Source organism: Talaromyces rugulosus, chromosome I (genome assembly GCF_013368755.1).
Source record: "Talaromyces rugulosus chromosome I, complete sequence".
NCBI lineage: Eukaryota > Fungi > Ascomycota > Eurotiomycetes > Eurotiales > Trichocomaceae > Talaromyces > Talaromyces rugulosus.
Window position 1 is genome coordinate 2,645,758 of NC_049561.1, and position 20,388 is coordinate 2,666,145.

A 20,388-nucleotide genomic window follows, 5' to 3' on the forward strand; every position below is an offset into this window, starting at 1 on the left:
TCAATTGCCTTGACGGATGGCTACGAAAGGACTAGGAAACGTGCAAATCAATATTCCACCTCCTGTATACCTACGATAGTAGGCTCTGCCACCTTCGCAACATACCCGTCTGGTCTTAGGACAACAATAGCTCCGACCTCTTTATCGATCCCATATTGCTCGTAGACATGACCCGTCTCGTCATGGAAGCAAGGTCTATCAGCCAGGATTTTCCAGTAATCCACTACACCACGATCGTCGCGCTGACGGAAGACTGAGGGGAAATCATCCCACTCTACATTGACCTGTGGACTTGCGTGGATGAGAAGTAGTTCAACTATAGAGTGCCAGCATGATCCCAACCGCTTGATAAAATTGTTAGACCCCCAAGATAGTCGCCGATCTCGTACATCTGCTTTCTCAGATTGTTTACCCTAGTATAATCACCGATAAAGACAACGACCCGGAATTGTCCTGTTGAGAGGAGACGCTGGTTGAAGAACCATGGCCGTCCATCAGACTCCATGACGAGTTTTACGTCTGGAACCCGCATACCAATGCTCAGCCGGCTCGCCAGGGAGCTGTGATAGGGCGTCTCGCGAGATTTATCAGTGGGTTTATCCATGAGAATAGACCGATCGTAGTTCACTGTACAACCTGTCGTGAAAGCAGCTCCTTGTTCTATGACACGACGGAACTCCTGGGTGGAGATTTCGCCTGTTTAGATGAGAAAAGACGAGATAACCTATGGCCATATGCGATCAAATCTTGGGCTACAGTCCGGCGCTCGAACTCATAAGTGGACAATATGCTCGGATGTGCGAATCCCTTGGCCACATAGGCGATCTTCCATGCAAGGTTGAAGGTACCCATCATGGACACATTCATTCCCTGTCCGGCCTTGGGCGAGTGTGTATGGCATGCATCCCCTGCGATAAAAACACGCTCTTGCTTCTCGAACGCTGAGGCCACGCGCTGCCCAACCTGGTAGGCCATAAACCAGTGAATTTCGGCTGCGTCCAGGGTATAAGGACTCAATATCTTCCTTGCCGAGTCCAGGATCTGCTTGGCCGTGACCTTGTTACGGTCCACGTGACGGGTCTTCGTCTTGTCGTGATCTGGGGATACGTTGTCCTCGTCCATTTCTCCATTATGGGCCAGCTCACGTAGTTGAATATAAAGTCGAACAAGTTGGTTCTCCCGCGGGATGATCATGATGCTGCCGTTGTTCTTCGAGTGGATAGAGCACCGCTTACGGATGTCTGGGAAATCTGTGGTGGGGACCATATCCAGGACTCCCCAGACAAAATCCGTTGTTTCGCCTTCATTCTCGATTCCGAGCTGTTTCAACCCAGGAGTGTGCCCCATCGCAGCCCAGCACGTATTTGGCCCGCACGACCTCTCGACTCTCCCCCGGTAGTGATGACGGTGTTGTTTCTTGGTCACCTTCGAACTGTCGGTACGGCCCATTCTGCACGGTATGCCCAAACTGGTCTGGCATTGCCAAGTCGTCGTGTATCATTTTAAGACAACTCGCACCGGGTATTCTCCACCACCAGGGTTAAACTCCAGTGATTCCGGCTGTATCGGCCGTTCAACTTTGGTTCTCCCACCAGAAAACTCCGTAATAGCATCCATCAACCAAGTTTCAATCCGGCCTTGGTGGACGATAGATCCATTGAACCTAGATATGCCTGGGATGCCTTCGGGAACGGTCTCCACATGACGAATGTGCCCATTCTCATCCGGATTATAGTAGCAGGCCTCAAAGCCGACTGCTACCTCCTTCAACGCTCGATCGGCGAAGCCAAAGGTTTCGAAGACCTCTAGGACCCGTGGCTATTAAACATTAGCAAGGCCCTTTTGTTTTTTTGTTTTTTTGGACTGTGGAATACTCCGTACCTGTAGCCCATCAGCCTGGCCGGTGAATATCCTAGCGGATCTTTTGTCAATAATTCTTGTGTTTACTCCTAGTCGAGCGAACCATAGTTCTGCCATATATCTGGAAGCTGTTAGCATTCCCTGGACTCATGCATGGAGTGTTTCCTGTATAGTTTTCACTTACCCAGCCGGCCCAGCTCCAATGATCAAGACATCGACCTCATTCTCCTTGTGGGTAACACCTTCGGCGGACATATTTGCGATTTAATTATTGTTCGACTGACAATACTTGATTGGTCGCTTACAATATGTGAAATCACTGTGAATGACCCTTACTTAACATGTATATGCCTGCTAGCTGACGGTGGGGAGAACGTAGAGTGGGGGTAATAATGGTAGAGAGAATTCTCCTTCTCCAGCAATTCAACGTTATCCACACATGATGGCCGAGTTCAGAACCCCAAGGGGTCTGGTTCGACTAGTTCCCCTCATTACTTGATGTCCAAAAAGCTGGGGTATGCTGACCGAATACAAAATGTAGAAGTTTTGGTTTAGATGTCATCATTCTGGGCTATATACGAATAGTACAAATCACAACAAGGGTAATATCTACCCTTTTCCATCTCCCCGGATTGAATCTCACAATAATCATACACCGAGGTCTCCTCAGTCCTAACGCTAATGTGCACACTCCATCTGTTCCTGATATTCCACTGCAAGTAGTCTTAAAACGGCTCCCATCCGTGGCGTAATTCCCCACACCCAGACCTATGAGAATGTTAGAACAGAACTATTTGTGGAGGAGACCCCTAGAAGAGGTGCGGGAAACAAGATTATGGTAGCGTACATCGTCAAGGAAAGATGCCCATGAGCGAGCCAACATTCCTGCTAATGAAGTATTCTGGCTATCTTCATCACTGTCCAGATCTAATTCATCAAGAAGAACCTTTACATCATCTACGATCTGGAGCTCATCGCTATCCGGGGGTTGTTCAGCCCCGTCTACCTCCAGAGTGCTAATCCACTTCGTGAGGAGGAGAGCTAAATAGCACGTCAGTCACCACGTGGATTGATTTGTCAGTAAGAAAGAAAAACGAAAGGCCTGCAATACTTACCACTATCCCACCCAGCAACAGCCTGCTCCACACTCCAACTAAACGCCGCCGTCTTGCTTACTAGCAGCCCACCAATCATCACCGGAGCCAGGAACCCTTCATATGCCTTCCTAGCCGCCTTCGTCACAAAAATATTCCGCTCCAGACGCTCGTTTGTGTACGTCTTCACAGCCCTCGTAACAACTCCACGGTCGTCCGTAAGAAGTGCTAATCTGTTAAACGCGTGCGAAGGAGGCAGAAGTCGCGAGTACGCAACACGTAGGAACGCTTCGCAGTTGAAAATAGGAAGATACTCTGGCTCGCCCCAGGCGGGTCCATAATCTTTTCCTCGTCCAGCCTGCAGGGCTGCCTCGCAACGCTCCAACATCGATGTTGCGGCGTGCAAAAGGGCGCCACGCAGATTTTCGTGCGGCCAAATTCCTACTGAGAAGCGACTTACTGATTGCGCAAGTTGGTTTAGGTGCCAGAGGTAAACATTCACCGCATGCATGACAACCAGTGCTGTGAACCCGGACATGCGGTAGGATTCCCGGGTGATTTGTTCGGTTGCTGGGGGCTGGATCATGCATTCTAAAATACTATGTATTGTATGCTGGGGGTTATTAATGAGGGTCTGACGTAGTGTCGTCCAAGTATCTTCTGATTCCGCTGCCCATAACTCCTCGTGATCTGGCATTTCGATTATGAGGTCTCGGTCGATTACGAATCCTGGTGTCATGTTGAAGGTTGTGAGCATTAGGTTGCTGAAAATGAACATGGCACATAGTGTCCGTTTGGTCGTCTCGTAGTTAACCCATTCTTTCCAGGACATCCCTTTACGGTCGCTTGCTTGACTTTGTAATCCAATGCGCCGCCATTGGTATTCCTACTCATGCATTAGTACATTGTCCACTGCCAGTGTTGTAGACAACGAACCAGCATCATAAAGCCCATCCTATTGAACATTTCAGATGCAAGACTTTCCTTGTTGCTGAATACTGCAAAATAAGCCAGTAGGATCTTCGTCTGTAGTAACCAAAGCGGGGATCGACTCGGCACATATGAAGCAAGATACGAGGGAGAATATATCTAGTAAGTATTAGTTTACGGTTTTTCTACCTTCATTGTAATTAATGGTATGGTAATATTGATTGGCAATTCGCACCATTTTTTCGGTCAGTTCGTAGAACTCATGCGCGCGGCGACGTTTTAAGCGGTACAATGCCCCGATGCTAGCCATAGCGAAGGCAAGAGGAGACGGGGTATTGAATTTGTTGACTGGAGAAAACGAGGGTAAGTGTATGAACGGTAAGTGCTGATGAAAGCTAATTATATAGCTATTGGTAAACTCTTGAAGCTCATTAACATAGAACAGGCGTGGCCCTGAGAGGCCCAGGCGGACCGAGGCATCGTTGTGCAACCATTCAAATCCGACTGCGTCGATGATGTTTTTTAGAGATGGAACGGGCTGTTCCTGCAAAATTACAGGCAAATTCAGTGTCAGGTTATCCGGATTTTTCGACCATACATCCACGGGAGAATGCCCTAGGTCCATCTGTAAATTAAGGGTGTTGAGGTCCAAGTTATCCAATACGGCTCCGGCTGCTGTGTCACTCCATATTGCTGCATCTTGATCAACAGTAGCTCCCTCCTGTCTTGCCAAGTTAGAAGCTGGCCTAGATCCAGACCTTGTCCGCCGACTCGTCTCGTGATGTTGCTCCTGGTAGGTAGATGGGTAAATTTGAAACCTATCAGGGGCATCCAGCCCCTCACCAATGGGCCTCTCTATTGAAAAAGCATTAGCTGGCGATCCTGGTGTGCCGCCCGTCTGGGTTTGAAAGAACAGAGAGTCCGAGCTGTGAGGGGTATCTGCTTCCCCAAGGTGGAGTAATGAAGAGCCAGCGATCTGACGCGCATCAAAGAGGCTCGTCCCCTGCATGAACGAGGGGCTAAGACTGGAAGATACATTTACCTCGAATCCCTCTCGTTGGATTGAATCCTGGTCGTCTCTATTTGCTTTACTCTGAGGGGAACCCGGCATTTCACGGTCTGGGGCCGTGGGATGCTGCTGGTTGTTGGCGTTATCCAACTCGGACACGGAGCTTCCCGTGGAGGCAGAAGCTGGAGATTGGCATGGTACGTTCTGCACTCGTTCATCCGTGTACGCATCCACATGTATGTTTCGCTCGTGCCGCTTTAAAAGGTCCCTGGGGGTAATGAGCATACTTTTGTCATAGGCCAACCCTATTTCCCTCTACGTCTCCCCAGGGCGCCAAGCCCCCAATCACCCGTCATCAAATACTAGCAGGAAAAAGAAAAGAGGGTCTTACTTTCGACCATACCGCTTGGTACAGTATCGACAGGTAAAAGGGCGCTCCTGGGTGTGCATTAACTCGTGCCGGGCACAGTGCTCACTCCGCTTGAAGGACTTGTCGCACGTAGCGCACTTGAACCGTCGCCGGTCCTTATCAGCCTTATCAGCCTTCTCAACCCTTCCAGGTAGACGCTTGCTTTGAGACATGTTGATTGATGAAAGATTAAACATGGGAATCGTTCCTGGGGTGCTCTGGAAAATGCGGGGAAGTATCACCTCTTAGAAAATACGTAATCATCATAGACGGAGCATACCCCACATAGGGCACTTCTACCCCAGATTTACCCCTTCCTATGGAATTTGGAACCGGAAACCTTAATCCAAGGTGAGAGACATGGCTCTTTTTTTATTCCGGGGTACTCAGTAATATTCCCATGGCCACGCAGAAGCATGGGATGTGGTACCCATGTATATATTATCATACATTTGCTAACAGCGCAATGGCTCCCTTTAATAAACGGTACGAGCTGCCTCCGCACAGTCCCTCGTGATCAACCTAGCATGAGCTGGACTGCGCACCTTAACATTGGCAGCAAATTGTGGTGTACTGCGCGTCAGTTGCGGGATACGCATGGTGTCTATTGGCTGTCCTGGCACTTCATGGAAATCAAAGCAGTAGAGCAGACGAGCAATGGCAATCCACACATTCATCTCTCCAACCTTCCAACCCACACAAACGCGGCGTCCTAAGGATATGTTAGTTTTTTTCCAGTAATTTACACACAACCTACCTGGCCCAAACGCCCAATGCCCCTTCAATGGGTTATCCAGATCCTCGTTAAGAAATCGATCTGGCCAGAACCGTTCAGGCTCTTCATATTCAGCCGGATCGAGGGCAATTGCCCACGCATTCCATGTGAAAACGGTGCCTTTAGGAAACCGGTACTCCTCGTACTCATCATCCTGGATTAACGCCGTCGGTGCTCCAATCTCGGCAATATTCGGCCGCCAACGAAACCCTTCCTTTACTACCGCTGTGATATAAGGAAGATTGACACGGTCTTCCCATTGAGGGAGCCGTTCTGCGTTCGCCCCGCACACAGCATCGAGCTCGGCGCGTGCCCTAGCCACCCAATCTGGGTATGTTATGGCTCCAGCAATAATTTGCCCGATAGTTACGCGTGATGTATCGCTACCAGCCTCCATCAGTGAACCGAAGACGAATAGCTTTTGGACTTCATCCATCTTTTGAACATCTTTGCTTTCCAGGAACTCTACGCCGAAGCATCTGCGCTGGGTCCCATCGCGGATTCTCTGCTCGAGTCGGTCGAGTTCCCGCTTGTAAACCCTGTAAACGGATGAAGTTAGAGTATTTCATTATAAATGGATCGCTAATACCAACTTCCTTGTCTTTTCAAATATTACTTCTCCCTTCGGTCGCCACCATTGAAGCATCTTCGGTAGCCTAGCGAGAATAGGAAATGCATCGACAATATTGACCCCAGGCTGCTGATTTTCCAGAAATAGCTCTAACGTCTCAAATAGCTCAACGATATCCGGATCATCTAGGGCAGATCTCCTGCCGAAAACAACACTCATTATAACCGAGTTCGCGTATCGCCCATTTGCTGACCACCATCTGTCAGGCGAATGAAGGTACTCCCAACACAGCTGTTTTGACTCCAGGTCCTGGAATGGCTGAAACACATCCTGATTCTTCGAACTCAGAATTTGGTGCATAATCTTGCGTAGAAGACGCCATCTTTCGTTGTATGGCATGAGCACAATCCGGGACCCGCCTGACATAATCTCTTGCGTCATTGGGAATGGTGGCCTGGAGTTATAGATTGCTGCTCGCCGTTCCATGAGGTCTGTGATCACACGCGAGGAGTTCAGAAATACCCATGTACTGCCCCCAAATTTGCACGTGAACCTGCCTTTCTGTCAACCTTTTATATATCCCATCTTGGGGAGGGATTATACTACATCTCGCCGTACTTCTCTGCCAGTCCCTTGGCCCATGGGCCTTGCTGGATTTCTGGAATCTGGAAGGTGTTGCCAAATATCGGAGTTCCGGGTACTTGGGGTGGTAGTTTGTATTTTTTGTGCCATTTGTATGAGCTGTGGGCGTAACGAAATAGAAGCGCTATTGCTGCGAAGAGACATGTGGCAACGACAACCCTAGGCTCAGTGTCGGATACCACGCTCATTATGCTCTGGTCAGTATGAAATGAATTTCTAAGTTATGATTAGAAATATCCCTAAAGTCATAGTTTTTCAGCGCAGGCTCTTGCCTTTTTAGCCTCATTCTCGTTCTTTAATGTGGGGTAGCTACCCCACCATGGTCGTAGCCTTGATCAACTGCAGTTTTGAAGGAGGGAGCATGCAGTTCACGGCAGTGGTAGATGAGCCCGAGAAGTATAACAGCCTTTCTCACTAGGGTGGGGAGAAGGGAGGGGCTCCCTGAGCTCAGGAGGTGAAGGACATCTAAATACACTCCAGAGTTAATAATGTTGCGTTACTGACAAATTTCTATACCCAAGAAGTATTCCAAACGCGACCCTTTCATTCCCATCGCGATGATTGCCCCGAAGTTCAAGGTAATTTAACCCAAAAGCGTGGGTGAAGATCTTCACGCTCATTACTCTTTCATAGACCATCATCGTCGGCGCTGGACCAGCAGGACTCCTCCTGGCACTTCTTCTTTCTCGTCATGGCATGTCTGTTACGGTTTGCGAAGCAGCTCCAAAACTCGACAACCGACCACGCGCAACCCATTACGGAACACCAGCTGTGTACGAACTGCGCCGTGCGGGTGTCCTGGATGACGTCCTGGCGGAGGGTCTTATTACTCGCAAGTTATGCTGGCGAAAGCTTGACGGGACCTACCTAACCGGGATCGACAACGATGTACTGGGGAATGACCCAGACCGAGTTGTTTGTCTCCCTTTAAACCGTTTATGCCAAATCCTAGCCCGCCACCTAGAGCGTGGACCTAGTGCTGAGGTGAAATGGAACCACCGCATTACTAGCATCGGGCAGGATAGTGACAACGCATGGGTGGGCGTCTCAACACCTGAAGGCGGCATCACGTTGGAAGCAGACTACATTATTGGATGTGATGGTGCCAACTCCCAGATCCGACGATCCCTGTATGGCGACAAGAATTTCCCTGGAAAGACCTGGGATGAGCAGATCGTCGCCACAAACGTGTACTACGACTTCGACAAGTACGGGTACGAGGATGCAAATTTCATCATCGACTCCGAGCATTGGCACATGGCGTCACGAATCACCAGGGATGGAATGTGGCGGGTTTCCTACGGGGAGAAGGCCGGGATCACGCATGAGGAGCTTGCTGCGAGGCAGCCCATGAAATTTGCGAAGATTCTTCCGGGGAACCCGTCGTCCGATCAATATACCCTGGCTAACTTTAGTCCTTACCGTGTTCACCAGCGGTTAGCGGAGAGGATGAGGAAGGGGAGATTTCTCCTCGCGGCTGATGCAGCGCATCTGTGTAACCCATTGTAAGGGCTGCCCTAAAAATATTATCCAGTGTTGATCCTTTTTCAGTTTATGATTTATGCTGACGTTGCTCGTCCTAGTGGGGGTCTCGGTTTAACCGGGGGCATCGTGGATGTCGGAGGGCTGAGTGATTGCCTGTACGGCATCTGGACTGGCCAGGCGAGCCCAGACATCCTGGATATTTATGACGAAGTCAGACGCCAGAAGTACAGAGACATCGTGGACCCTATCTCAAGTGAAAATTTACGTCGGATGTTTGATAACGATCCCCAAACTGTGCTCGAGCTGGGCAAAGATAAGTTCCTGGAGATGTGCGTGAAGGCTGAGAAGGATGTGAAGTTGGCGCGTGAAATGGCATTGGGATTCAATGTGTTGAAATACGACTTTAGACAGCACTATACAACTCCCAAGTAGACATAGTGGGCCTCTCGCAATGCTACATATTCGTTTTCCTAAGCCGGCCATCTTTATATCAATTCCTTTCTCGACCACCTTACAATCTCCATATTTCGTCTGCACGTATGGTACTGCCTGAAGAAAACTGTACTGTTCCTACGAAGGTATCATTTTAGCGGTCTATCCTTGTATAGTAGTTACCTGAAAAGAGTTTCTGGGTTATCCTACAGCGACAATATCGTTACGGGGGTTAGCTCCGGATCCGGACGTAGTACCCTAATTTTGTGGCCTATTAATACTACCCTAAATCCACAATCGAGTGGACAAGAAATCCAAATTATTGCATAACCTCCCACCTTGGAAGCTGACAGCGCAGGGGTGGGGAGGTATAATGTGGGGGGTTAGTGAGCAGTTTTAATACAATGCAAGTATATAGACTGCTGGAGACCCTTGGTAGATGAAGAAAACCCAAAATAATAAGCAAGATATGTCAACCTATCCTTTTGACAAAGAGCAGCTCCAAAACCTGCGTGGTCGTACTATCTTGATCACCGGTGCAGCCAGCGGAATCGGACGCGCGGCCGCTCAGATTGCGCATGGTATGCAAGTCCAAAATCTGAACTGATATTAGTGCTAATACAGACATGTAGACCATGGTGCAAACCTTGTATTAGGGGACCTCAACATAGAGGAGGGGAACAAGCTTGTGAAAGAACTCCCAGGGTATTACTACTACTACTACTACTACTACTACTACTACTACTCCATGCTGCACACTGGGATCGCCCTATCTGACACCTTGATAGACCTGTTGTGTTTCTAAGAACGGATATCTCTAAGTGGAATGATGTTCTATCGCTTTTTGAAGCGGGGTACAAGGAATACGGGATGATCCACGCTGTTCTCGCCAACGCGGGAATGAATAAAGAAGATCTACTCGCAGAAAGCCTTGATGCCAATGGCAGGCTCCTCCCACCCAACCTTGGGAGCATTGATGTGAACTTAGTCGGCACGATTTACACTGTCAAACTTGCTGTGCACTTCTTCAGCAAGTGGCCGGAGACAAAGTGCCAGATTGTCCTGACAGCAAGTGCAGCCAGCTACCTCGATACCCCTCCCCTGTACCTCTACTGTGCGGCAAAAACGGGGGTTCTAGGCCTTATGCGAGGATTGAGGTCTCAACTTGTCAAACAGAACATAACCATAAACGTCGTGGCTCCATGGATGACTAGTAAGGGTTCTCCAATATTATGGTATAGAACTTGGTGAAATTCACCACTAATATCCACCTCCCTCTAGTTACGAACATGGTCTCTCCCTCGCTAATTGAATTGTGGGGTGACCTCCCAGCCAACCAGCCGTGGGGGGTTGCTCATGCTCTTCTCCTACCGCTGCTGCAACCTGACATTAACGGCAAGGCTTTCTTTGTGGCAGGTCATAGAATTATAGATCTGGAGGACAGGTTGAGTGAGACACAGCCGTCGTGGATGGGAGAGCAGTTGAGCAGTGATATCAAAGAGGGACAGCGCAGATTGACATCTTGACTTACTATGCAAAATGATAGTCGTATCTCAACGAGCGTCAAAGCCAATATATTTGTCTCTTGTCATTAATTCACACCGCTTGGCATCAATTATTGAAACAGATTGATATACAATACAGAATTTTACGACCCTATCTACCAATTCAGACTATAGCTCTGCTCCCTTAAACACATGCATGGACATGGGCTGTACTAGTTTATAGTTGCAATTATATATATTTCGTCAAATCTCCGGTATTTCTTTGATCTCACTTAACGTACGAATTGTCAACTGGTTGGTATCCCACATTGAGGTTATGGATATAGGTTTCCCAATGTTTTTGTGACCTCCACAAGTTTTGGTGATCCCGACTGCAGCGCCCTAAAACAAGCAATCGATGATAAATCTAGACCTGAATGTTAAGTGGGCATTCCCCCCAACACCTCTAGCTTTGTGAATTGTTTATGTACCAAGTAACATAGCCTCAGATATTGTTTGATATAAATTAAAAGATGCCTCTGCGAAGATATATATGCTAACAAACAGGTCACTTCGTAAGAGCACATGGCTTCTCCTCATGAGATACGCCATGATGGCCGAAAGCACGTCTACATCTTTTGCCATAAATATACACAGGAATTGTGAGCGTACAAATACCCAGCTGGACACCGCCGATGCAGTTGAACATTCGCGCTGGCCCCCATCTCGCTATCCAGTCGTTGATGAAAAAGGTAAAGCCAAAAAACAAGAAATTTTTGAAGATCATTGAAATAATGAAGACCTCGATGGAGATTCTCTCATAGCCGTCTACCATATAGGTACCTATCGCCGTGGAACAAAATTGGAAGCCAACGAGAGATATACCCCAGGTCACAGCAGCTACGACCGGAGATTTCCCATCTTCAATCAAGTTTCCGAAGAGGAAGAAGCCGAGGCCCATGAAGAATGCGATTCCCACGACCAGGAAAAGGCGGAACTCTGGCTCGTAGATACCATTGTTTTTTCGCGCGCAAATCTCAGCAACGCGATCTGAGAGCATGCCGCAGATAGCGGCGCCAATAAGCGCCCCTGCAACGGGGCCAGCGTAGATATATCCGATCTGGGCGGTGCTAAGGCGAAATGGCGGCGCTGAAAATACCTCAGAGAGGACGAAGGAAACAACGACCTGCCATGCGGTGGCAAAAGAGAGGGTGACAGCCGACCAAAGGGTGGCTGGATAGATGCAAATGGTGATGGGCGCAATGATCAGCGAGAGAAAGGATTTTTCTGTATAGCGGCCGCTGAAGACGGCGAGACGCTTAATGTAGGGCTTGCGAGTCAACGTTGGGACGTCGTCGGTCATTGTCTCCTGATGAACGCTTTCGGCTTTGTTATCGTTGGTCTAAAGTATGTTAGTGTCATATTAAAAGCAATCAGAAATAGAGAAGAGCTTACACTCATCATAGCCAGCGTGTGAGTCTCACACTGGGGATCATGACGCTTGTACATGATCTCCCACCCGAAAAACAAGATACCAATCGTGGCAACCCCGATGAAGATGTTCAGGATATAAAAACACCAACGCCAGCCCTTATGCTCAGCCACCACGCCAGCAATTAGTGGTCCCAAATTTCCAAGTCCACTAGCACATACGCCGAAAAATGCCATTCTAGAGCCACGCTGATGAACAAAGTAGAGATCACCTGTGGCGGAGTACATGATACTTTCCCACACGCTTATTCCTATGCCTTGAAGAACGCGTGCGCCGACAAGGGATCCAAAAGACTTCGCGACACCACACCAGATTGTGCCTACAAGGCAGAGGAGGATAGAGACGATAAAAACGGGGCGTTTGCCGTAAAGGCGAGTGAAAGTCGACATAACGAAACCGAAGGCTCCTATGGCACAGAGTTGGTATCCGGTCAGCTGCGAGACTTTCGTAAAACTTATATTAAATTCCACAACCAGAAGCAGAGCTGCTGGAGATATCACAGGGCCAATTCTATGACCAATGTCAGCCTTGATATAAGGAATACATATGGATACAAGACTTGCGAAGTGAAACGGGAAAAGAATTTACAAACGATAGCAAGATAAGACTCACACTCCCGCGCATAGGATAGTACAATAACAGAGCAACACGAAAATGATATCGCGCTGCCACAAGGGCCAATTCAGCGGATCATTTGGATCATTGGACGGCTGTGGGATGAGCACGATCTTGCCATAACCTTTGACGTGCTTAAGATTTGATACATCTGAAGACTCAGAAACATCCTCAAGCACAGCGGTGCCCGGAACGTAATCTCCAGCGCTGGCGGGCTCCAAAATCCCAAAAGCCATAGCTACAAAATGAGGTATGATAATAGATATATTGTGCTAAAGCTCGTACGAGTAGAAAAACTCCTATGATGATTCAATACTGTCGAAGCTGCTGGAATGACGAGGCATGCAACGATTGTCGGATGGATTCGGATCCTTAGTTGCCATGCTGGGAAATTGTCGACGTCTTATACCTATCCTATATCCATTTACCACGGTTAGCTTAGGCGTTGTGGGGTAAGTATTTCCTGGAGTACCCCACGATATTACTTAGAGTATTGTTGTGATCCATATCGACTATTGCAACTACAATTACTTGGTATTGTCACACATTATCTTGAGCAGATTGAGCCGTCGTCTTACGTTGTTAGCATACCTGCCTGGTACTATGGAAATTTATGTAATTTTTATGTATGCTGACCAAAATTGGTATATATCTCTGGGGTTCAATTGGCCTAAATGAGTGGTAATTTGTCATGTCAGTTTAAATTTAGAGGCTCAATAAGCCACTGGTTACTGTGCTAGGAGTCCGACTATAGAGAACGGATATGTTTGAATAAACGGGTGAAAGTATACATCTTGACGAGGTTTATATATACAAAAAATTTCCACCTGAATTTCTCTTCAGATATTTGGTCCGCTAAAAGTTCATTTGTCTCGGTTTGCTTAACTTCATCCACCCCTCTTGGACAAGATCACTCTGGTTTTGTGTCAACCATTGAGGTCTCGTCCCCTCAATCCCTTCCTCTAACTCGATGATATCATCACCACCTACGAAGAAACCTTTTCCATTAAATTTCTCCTCCACAGCGGCATAGAGGATAGCTTTTGCCACACCCAGAGCTTTTTTTTTCCTGTCAGCTTTGAACTAACGACGGGCAGGTTGAGCGGTAAAAACTTACGTGAGTTTAAAGGCAAGTCTCCCCAGAGCTCCAAGATTCCCTCCCCAGGTAGGCCTGTTTTCACCATCCATGGTGCAACAAGGTTTATTCTCGCTATGGGTCCAACCACTGTCTTGGCGCTTCTCATAAGCCCCAGAACACCATGCTTTGTGCCCGCATAGATGCACACGGGCGAGCTATCCAGGTAGCTACTCGCGCTCCCAGTGATAGTGACACTGCCCTGCTTCCCACTCCGCTTGAAGCTCAAAAGCGCAAGCTTGAGTGTATACAAGACGCCGGTATAGTTGACATCCACGACTTTGCTCCCTGCTGTACTGTTCAACCACTCCTCACTGTTCCAATCTTCCTCCTCGTGGATGCCTGCGTTTGGTAGAACTATATCAACAGGACCAAAGTTGTCTTCGGTGAATTTGAAGAGCTCCTGAAGAGTTCCAAAGTCGGTTACATCCGTCTTCTTAAAGTGAACGTTTGGCTGGATGAAGGAGCCAGGACCGATATCGCCGTAAACAACGTTGGCACCGTGGGATGCTAGGAGGTTGACAGCTGCTTCCCCAATACCAGAGCGACCACCGGTGATTATAACAGTTTTTCCCTTGAGAGCGTCGAAGGCATCGGGAGGGATAGTGATAGTTGTCATTATGGTGCCTTGCTTGTATTTCTTACTCTGGGGGAGACCGGCCTTGGTATCGGGCAAGGGCGAACGGCGCTTGATATAAGTTTAGCATACTGATGCTTGCTAGCTGTGGGGTTTATTCCATTATGAAGACAAATTTAGAAAAGTGATTTCGTCCGGTGACTTGCATAGCCAGCAAAATAAACCGTACTCCACATTCCTAGTGCAGGGTCACTTACGGTTTACCCCATATTTAGTCAATATCGTACCCCAGATTCGATGTGGGGGAAGTTATTGCCATCGTAGATAAAGGTGGCCAAATATTTATCTACTCAGCTTACCAACCGCACCATATCTACCGTTTTCCTGCCCAGGGCGTTTGATAGCCAGGAGTTTCCTCAGGCCTATGGAAATAAAACAAGGGAAAGCATAAGCGGGTCTGGAAAGTATGTCATGTTATCGATATCAATTCGATTGACATTGGTTGTTTGTTTGTTATTTCGTTCAATTGCTTCAAGTGTTTTGATAGACATTTTAATTGCTATGTTCGATCCGGGATGAATATTTTCAATGTTTTCAATATTCCATTGTTTCATGTATGTATAGATTTATTTGAAGTGTAAAACTTATTAGATATATATATGTACAGATGCTTGTTTTTATATTTTACATATGTACCCCAGCATCACACCTATTACACAAATCTAAACCTCCGCCTCAGACCCCTTGGTGCGCTCATAGTACCAAACCGCTCCCCTACTATGCGCGCACGTCGTATCACTTCCCACGGCATCCGCATCCACAGGACGCACCTTCATATCCTGGGGGCGCCCCAGTGCATGAAAATAATAATACACCTCACTCAACACCGTATACCCAGCATCCAGCGACCCTTTGCCGGCCTTGGTCTCGTTGAACCGCGGACCAGTGCATCCCAAATACGGCACCGCACCGGAAGCCTTAGTCAGCGGCCACTGAATCTGGTCGAGCGTGTAGGTGGTCTTGTTGGACGGGGTGATACCCGCTGCGGCGAGCCAGTCGTACGTCGGGTGACGACGGAAGTAGGCGATGGTGGTTTCAAAGAATTCAACAACATCCGAGTGAGGAACCGCTTTTGGTCCGTAGCATGGCGTGTCAAAAGTTGAGTAGCAGGTGGCGTGTTTGGAGAACTCGTGGGCCCAGAGGTCCTTGCTCGGCGCGTGTTGGTTGATCCAGTACTTGTTCATCCAAGACAGAAGGTCGAATTTGCCAAAGGGGTGCAAGAAGGTTTCGATTGAGGGGCCCTTGTAGGGAGGGACGGGGATTCCTGTCAAATCAGCAAACTGCCATCTTCAACATGTGAGGGTAAACTCACCACTGGCATCACCCGTAGTAGTATTCGGCGCCGGCGCTGGGTCATACTGGCGATCAAAATCGCAGTATTGCGTGTACGAGCCATTGCAGAAATCCGGCCACAAGCCGTGAAGCCCCCAGCTCTTGGCAGGCAGCAGCTGGCCCTCGGACTCGAGCCCGGTGTACGTGTTCCAGAGCTGCGTGCTCAGGAACATGCCACCAAAGGTCTCGGAGCAGCAGGTATCGACGAGGCCAGGTTGCGCTTTGGCCGAGCATGACCAGACGGGGTCCTCTGTGATACATTAATTAGCTGGATTTTAAATAACACACGAGGGGTGCAAGCTCACGCAAGACGCAGGAATGGTTCAGGTCGCTCTCGCCATACAGCGAAGCCGAGACGGCGCCATACAGCGCAGCAGAAGCAATAAGGCCCTTCATTGTGTCAATTCCTGTTCGCAACAGAAAAATAGGACAAAAAAAACCCGAGTTTGACGTTGCGGAATTGCTTCAATTTATTTTATCGCGGCACCAACAAGTGCGCCCAGAGCTATGTAACCTCGATGCGCGCTGCGATTGGCTAGGGTTAGCAGCGGCGGCCATGTGCGCCGTCGATTGGTAGATAAGCCAGATAAGCCAGATTTGAGTTGAGGCTGTTGAAAGAAGGCCCAGAAGGGGCATGGAAGAGTTGAGAGGTGCAGAAGCGATCTGGAATTAAGCGGAGATAAAGTGTTGACAACGTGATTGAGCTACGCCCAAAAAGGAAACCGCGCCTCTTTCCTGTTCTGACAGTTCTCTCAGCCCCGCATCCCACGACGTCTTCACTCCTCTCTACTTACTACAACCACTCTGTACTCTGTAAATATCTACGAGAAATATCAACATCACCATGCCCGTATCTGTGGGCATCCTCTCCATCGGAGACATGGGCCTCGGCATGGCCCGGCTGCTCCAGACCCACGGCTACCGAGTGTTGACCGTGGCTGCTGGTCGCAGGTACGTCAATAATGTTTTGTTTCCCGTTGGTTCGTCCAAGTGCTGAATAGTACAGCCAAGACACCGTCGACCGAATCAAGGCGGCTTCCATCGAAGCCCTTCCTACAGACCAGGATCTGCTGATTCAGTCGGATTACATCCTCTCGATCGTGCCGCCGCGAGACGCCCTGGCAACGGCACGGCGCGTCCAAGAGGCTACTCAGCTCGCAGACACGCTGCCTCGACGGGCAGAGCGAGAGGGCGCCACGCCAAAGCCGTACTTTTTTGATCTCAACGCAATATCCCCGCGCTCAGTCCGGGAAATCGCAGCCCTATTCTCTGATGACAAAGAGGAAGACGTGCTTGCCCACTTCCTCGACGGCGGTATCATTGGCAGCCCGCCAACACTCAACACTGCCAGCCAGACGTGGAAGAGACCGAGTGTCGTCATGTCCGGCTCGGTCGAGCTGCCGGCCACGTTCAGCGCGCTGGCCGAAACGCTGAACATGAAGATGGTCGGGCCCAAGATCGGGTCGGCTTCGGTGCTCAAGCTGTCGTTTGCCTCGCTGACCAAGGGGCTGACGGCACTGACCATCCTCTCCTTTTCGACAGCGCAGGCGGAGGATGTGTTGCCGCAGCTGCTAGAGCACCTGGACGAGTTCTCGCCTAGGACGGGCGCGCTGAGCAGCGGAGGCATCACGGGGATGGCGCCCAAGGCATACCGCTGGGTCGAGGAGATGCGGGCTATCGGCGAGGCGTTTGACAGCGAGGGCCACTGGGACGGGGTCGGCAGCAGCGTCTATGGAGCGTTTGCAGAGGTGTACCGACGGGTTGCTGAGGACACGGTGCTCGGGGAGGAAAAGGTCGGCCAGCGGCAGCGCGGACAGACGGCGGAAGATGTCGCCAGCATCGTAGCGGCAGCAAACGTCAACGAGTCAGCCACTGAGTGATTCAGCTGCTCCGATCAGACTTGAATGTTTGCCATTTTGGTATAGGGTCACGTGCGCACTGTCACGAGACCAGGGCTCACCGCTGACTCTAGTGCTAAGGGAAAAGTCAAACGGCGCAGGAGTTACATCGTCGTCGTCCGTACTCCGTACCGAGGATGTAAGAAAAGACGACGATGGACCGCAGGATCGCGTTCCAAGCCACGAGTCAGCCGGCAATTTGTGGGTGGAACCGTGTAGTATCGAGCTGCTCTAGGAGTTTTCGGGAGGAGACTACCGGTGGACAGTGGAGTGGACACATCCATTGATATACATAGCATGTATAGCATATACAGCATATGCAAGCATATAGTTGGTCCGCCTTGCAGTATTACTGTACACTTGTCCGTGTTTTTGTATCGCAATTTGGTAATGGTATATCCCCCTTCGGCCGCCTCCGCCAGCAGCGCACAACAAGAAAAGAAAACAAAACAAAACCCCTCCCCAGAAACCGCGTCTTGTGCACGCTCGATTGGCACAAAATCACGACATTTCCCCATCGCATTCGGCCATCGGGCTAGGGCTGCGAACAGTCTAGCGGACCCTCCGCGGCGCGCGCAGCTGGGTTAAGATCAGCCAGTTGGCGCAGCGCTGGCCCGCGCCGGCGCCGGGATCATCGTATCGCCGGGGCCACGCCGCGCTGGCCGCTGCCGCTGTTGGCGACGCTCTCTGTCTAGACGCTGGCGAGAACTGCTGGCTGCACGTATAGTATTAAACAAAACCGCCGGGGGACCGCGCGCCTCTCCCTATTCGAGCTCTTCTTCCTCGTGCTTTTCCTTGTTCTGTTCTGACGACCACGCCATGGCGGATGACCGCCGCCAGCTGCCTTCTCAACCGCTGCATCAACTTCAACCTCACCTCCCACACCCTGCCCAGCAACAACAGCAGAAGCAGCAGCAACAGCAACAGCAACAGCAAACCCAACAGCAACAGCAACAGCAGCAGGCTGCTCTCAGCTCCGCTCGTCTGCAGCACTTTAATTATCTGACTCCTGCTTCTTCTCAAGTCTCGGTTCAGGCGTCCGTCCAGGCGCCGCCGCAGCAACAACCACAGCAGCAGCAGTATCTGGGCCTGTCTGCCCCCGAACGCCGTCACTATTCGTTCGACACTGACCGCGACTCTCGTCGCTTTTCCATGAGCACGACCCTTAACATGGACTACGATCAGACCGAGGGCCTGGGTGGCCTGTCTGTGAGCTCGTACGAGAGCATCGACGACGACCGCAGCGAGCCCGGCATTCGAGGCTATCACTTTAGCAGTAAGTCTATGCATTTCTATTTATATTATTATTGCATCCTTTCATGCATGTGTGTTTTGTGCCCGTCTATGCTTGATTCGGCTACGATTTTCCCTTATCATATGTTGTTCCCTATCCTCGTTTTCCCCCTCGGCTCTACTCGTTTTTGTGCGCCCTCAGCCGGGCCTCCGCTGGCCGTCAGCTGGGGGCCTGTGGGTGGTGCAGTGTAACTTGGCTGTTTTTTTTTTCTCTCATGACTCCATTATCCCACAAATGGTGCAATTCATTTGAGCCCCAGTCCGGCCGATGCAAAGCTGCGCTTTCCGCGAGCACGCCATCTCGCGCCCGGATTGCCTGTGCTGAGATTCGTCGATCCTCCGGATAAGTGAGGAAAGCTTATTCTTCGTCCCTATCTCCATATTTCATCTTGACTTTCTTTGTATGTGCCGTACTCACACCCACCCCGCAGGCGACAAACACATCAACTATCCCATGCCCGAGCAAGTGCTGCCGTACTCGGCCTCGCCGCTGTACCCGTCAATCCCATATCAGATTGACGAGCTCGGCCATGCGCCCGGCAACTACACGCCGTCGGACGTGTCGTCGTCCATCTCGCCGCCCAATGGCCAGATCAGCAACAACAAGTACAGCACCATGCCCTCGGGCGACCGGCTCGCCTCGGCGCTGGGCTTGGAAGAGCAGTCGCGCATGACCACTGACGAGGACAAGCGCCGCCGCAACACCGCCGCCAGCGCGCGCTTCCGCGTCAAGAAGAAGCAGCGCGAGCAGGCCCTGGAGCGCACGGTGCGCGAGGCCAGCGAGGTCAACGCCTCGCTCGAGGCCCGCGTCTCCCAGCTCGAGATGGAGAACCGCTGGTTGAAGAATCTGCTCACCGAGAAGAACGACAACTTGACCTCGCGCATGCCACCGCCGCCGCCGCCTGAGAACAGCTTGCCTCTGACACAGACGGATCCCCATGCGGCTGGAAACCAGAAACCAATTCAACCCAAGCGCACTGTCGGTGTGGGCACCGACAATTAGTTGGTTTCTTCTTTTCTTTTCTTTTCTTCTCTGTACTTCTTCATTCCTATGCTCTCCTATCTATTTCTTTATCTTGCTGGTTTCATCTTTGCTGCTCCCGGGATCAGGGCCCGGACACCCAAGGAGTTGGGGATTGATTTGACTCGATTTGATTCATCGCTGAATTATATTATTGCTTGGGTATATTCTTAGGATTCGTCTCAGGGGATATGTACGACGACATGAATGTGCATATTGCGACGAATGTCGCATTTTACGATGATTTATTCTCTTTTTTTTCCAAGTTTCGTAT

At 49.9% G+C, this 20,388-nt stretch overlaps 8 protein-coding genes across 8 annotated transcripts; 3 read left to right on the plus strand and 5 right to left on the minus strand.

Moving 5' to 3' along the window:
* Positions 1-74: 74 nt before the first annotated feature.
* Positions 75-2,115, minus strand: TRUGW13939_00901 (uncharacterized protein; the record flags this gene model as incomplete). Its single annotated transcript, XM_035484107.1, has 6 exons — positions 75-344; positions 413-696; positions 849-1,473; positions 1,519-1,818; positions 1,882-1,981; positions 2,045-2,115. Coding segments are annotated over 6 exons (1,650 nt in total), but the record flags the coding sequence as incomplete, so codon positions are not given.
* A 423-nt stretch (positions 2,116-2,538) lies between these two features.
* Positions 2,539-5,475, minus strand: TRUGW13939_00902 (uncharacterized protein; the record flags this gene model as incomplete). The annotated part of the gene is made up of 6 exons (XM_035484108.1): positions 2,539-2,628; positions 2,708-2,901; positions 2,976-3,840; positions 3,891-4,043; positions 4,120-5,161; positions 5,285-5,475. 6 exons carry the CDS (start codon positions 5,473-5,475, stop codon positions 2,539-2,541), a joined length of 2,535 nt encoding a protein of 844 aa, XP_035340001.1.
* A 2,372-nt stretch (positions 5,476-7,847) lies between these two features.
* TRUGW13939_00903 (uncharacterized protein) lies at positions 7,848-9,207 on the plus strand (the record flags this gene model as incomplete). The annotated part of the gene is made up of 3 exons (XM_035484109.1): positions 7,848-7,868; positions 7,924-8,795; positions 8,874-9,207. The coding sequence occupies 3 exons, from the start codon at positions 7,848-7,850 to the stop codon at positions 9,205-9,207; spliced, it is 1,227 nt and encodes a 408-aa protein (XP_035340002.1).
* A 469-nt stretch (positions 9,208-9,676) lies between these two features.
* Positions 9,677-10,733, plus strand: TRUGW13939_00904 (uncharacterized protein; the record flags this gene model as incomplete). Its single annotated transcript, XM_035484110.1, has 4 exons — positions 9,677-9,788; positions 9,840-9,912; positions 9,996-10,420; positions 10,489-10,733. 4 exons carry the CDS (start codon positions 9,677-9,679, stop codon positions 10,731-10,733), a joined length of 855 nt encoding a protein of 284 aa, XP_035340003.1.
* A 526-nt stretch (positions 10,734-11,259) lies between these two features.
* Positions 11,260-13,034, minus strand: TRUGW13939_00905 (uncharacterized protein; the record flags this gene model as incomplete). The annotated part of the gene is made up of 3 exons (XM_035484111.1): positions 11,260-12,093; positions 12,147-12,693; positions 12,796-13,034. 3 exons carry the CDS (start codon positions 13,032-13,034, stop codon positions 11,260-11,262), a joined length of 1,620 nt encoding a protein of 539 aa, XP_035340004.1.
* A 619-nt stretch (positions 13,035-13,653) lies between these two features.
* TRUGW13939_00906 (uncharacterized protein) lies at positions 13,654-14,552 on the minus strand (the record flags this gene model as incomplete). Its single annotated transcript, XM_035484112.1, has 2 exons — positions 13,654-13,856; positions 13,916-14,552. The coding sequence occupies 2 exons, from the start codon at positions 14,550-14,552 to the stop codon at positions 13,654-13,656; spliced, it is 840 nt and encodes a 279-aa protein (XP_035340005.1).
* Positions 14,553-15,232: 680 nt separating this feature from the next.
* Positions 15,233-16,298, minus strand: TRUGW13939_00907 (uncharacterized protein; the record flags this gene model as incomplete). The annotated part of the gene is made up of 3 exons (XM_035484113.1): positions 15,233-15,834; positions 15,883-16,152; positions 16,208-16,298. The coding sequence occupies 3 exons, from the start codon at positions 16,296-16,298 to the stop codon at positions 15,233-15,235; spliced, it is 963 nt and encodes a 320-aa protein (XP_035340006.1).
* A 360-nt stretch (positions 16,299-16,658) lies between these two features.
* TRUGW13939_00908 (uncharacterized protein) lies at positions 16,659-20,096 on the plus strand (the record flags this gene model as incomplete). The annotated part of the gene is made up of 5 exons (XM_035484114.1): positions 16,659-16,853; positions 16,904-17,778; positions 17,828-18,001; positions 18,496-19,076; positions 19,525-20,096. Coding segments are annotated over 5 exons (2,397 nt in total), but the record flags the coding sequence as incomplete, so codon positions are not given.
* Between the last annotated feature and the right edge of the window lie 292 nt (positions 20,097-20,388).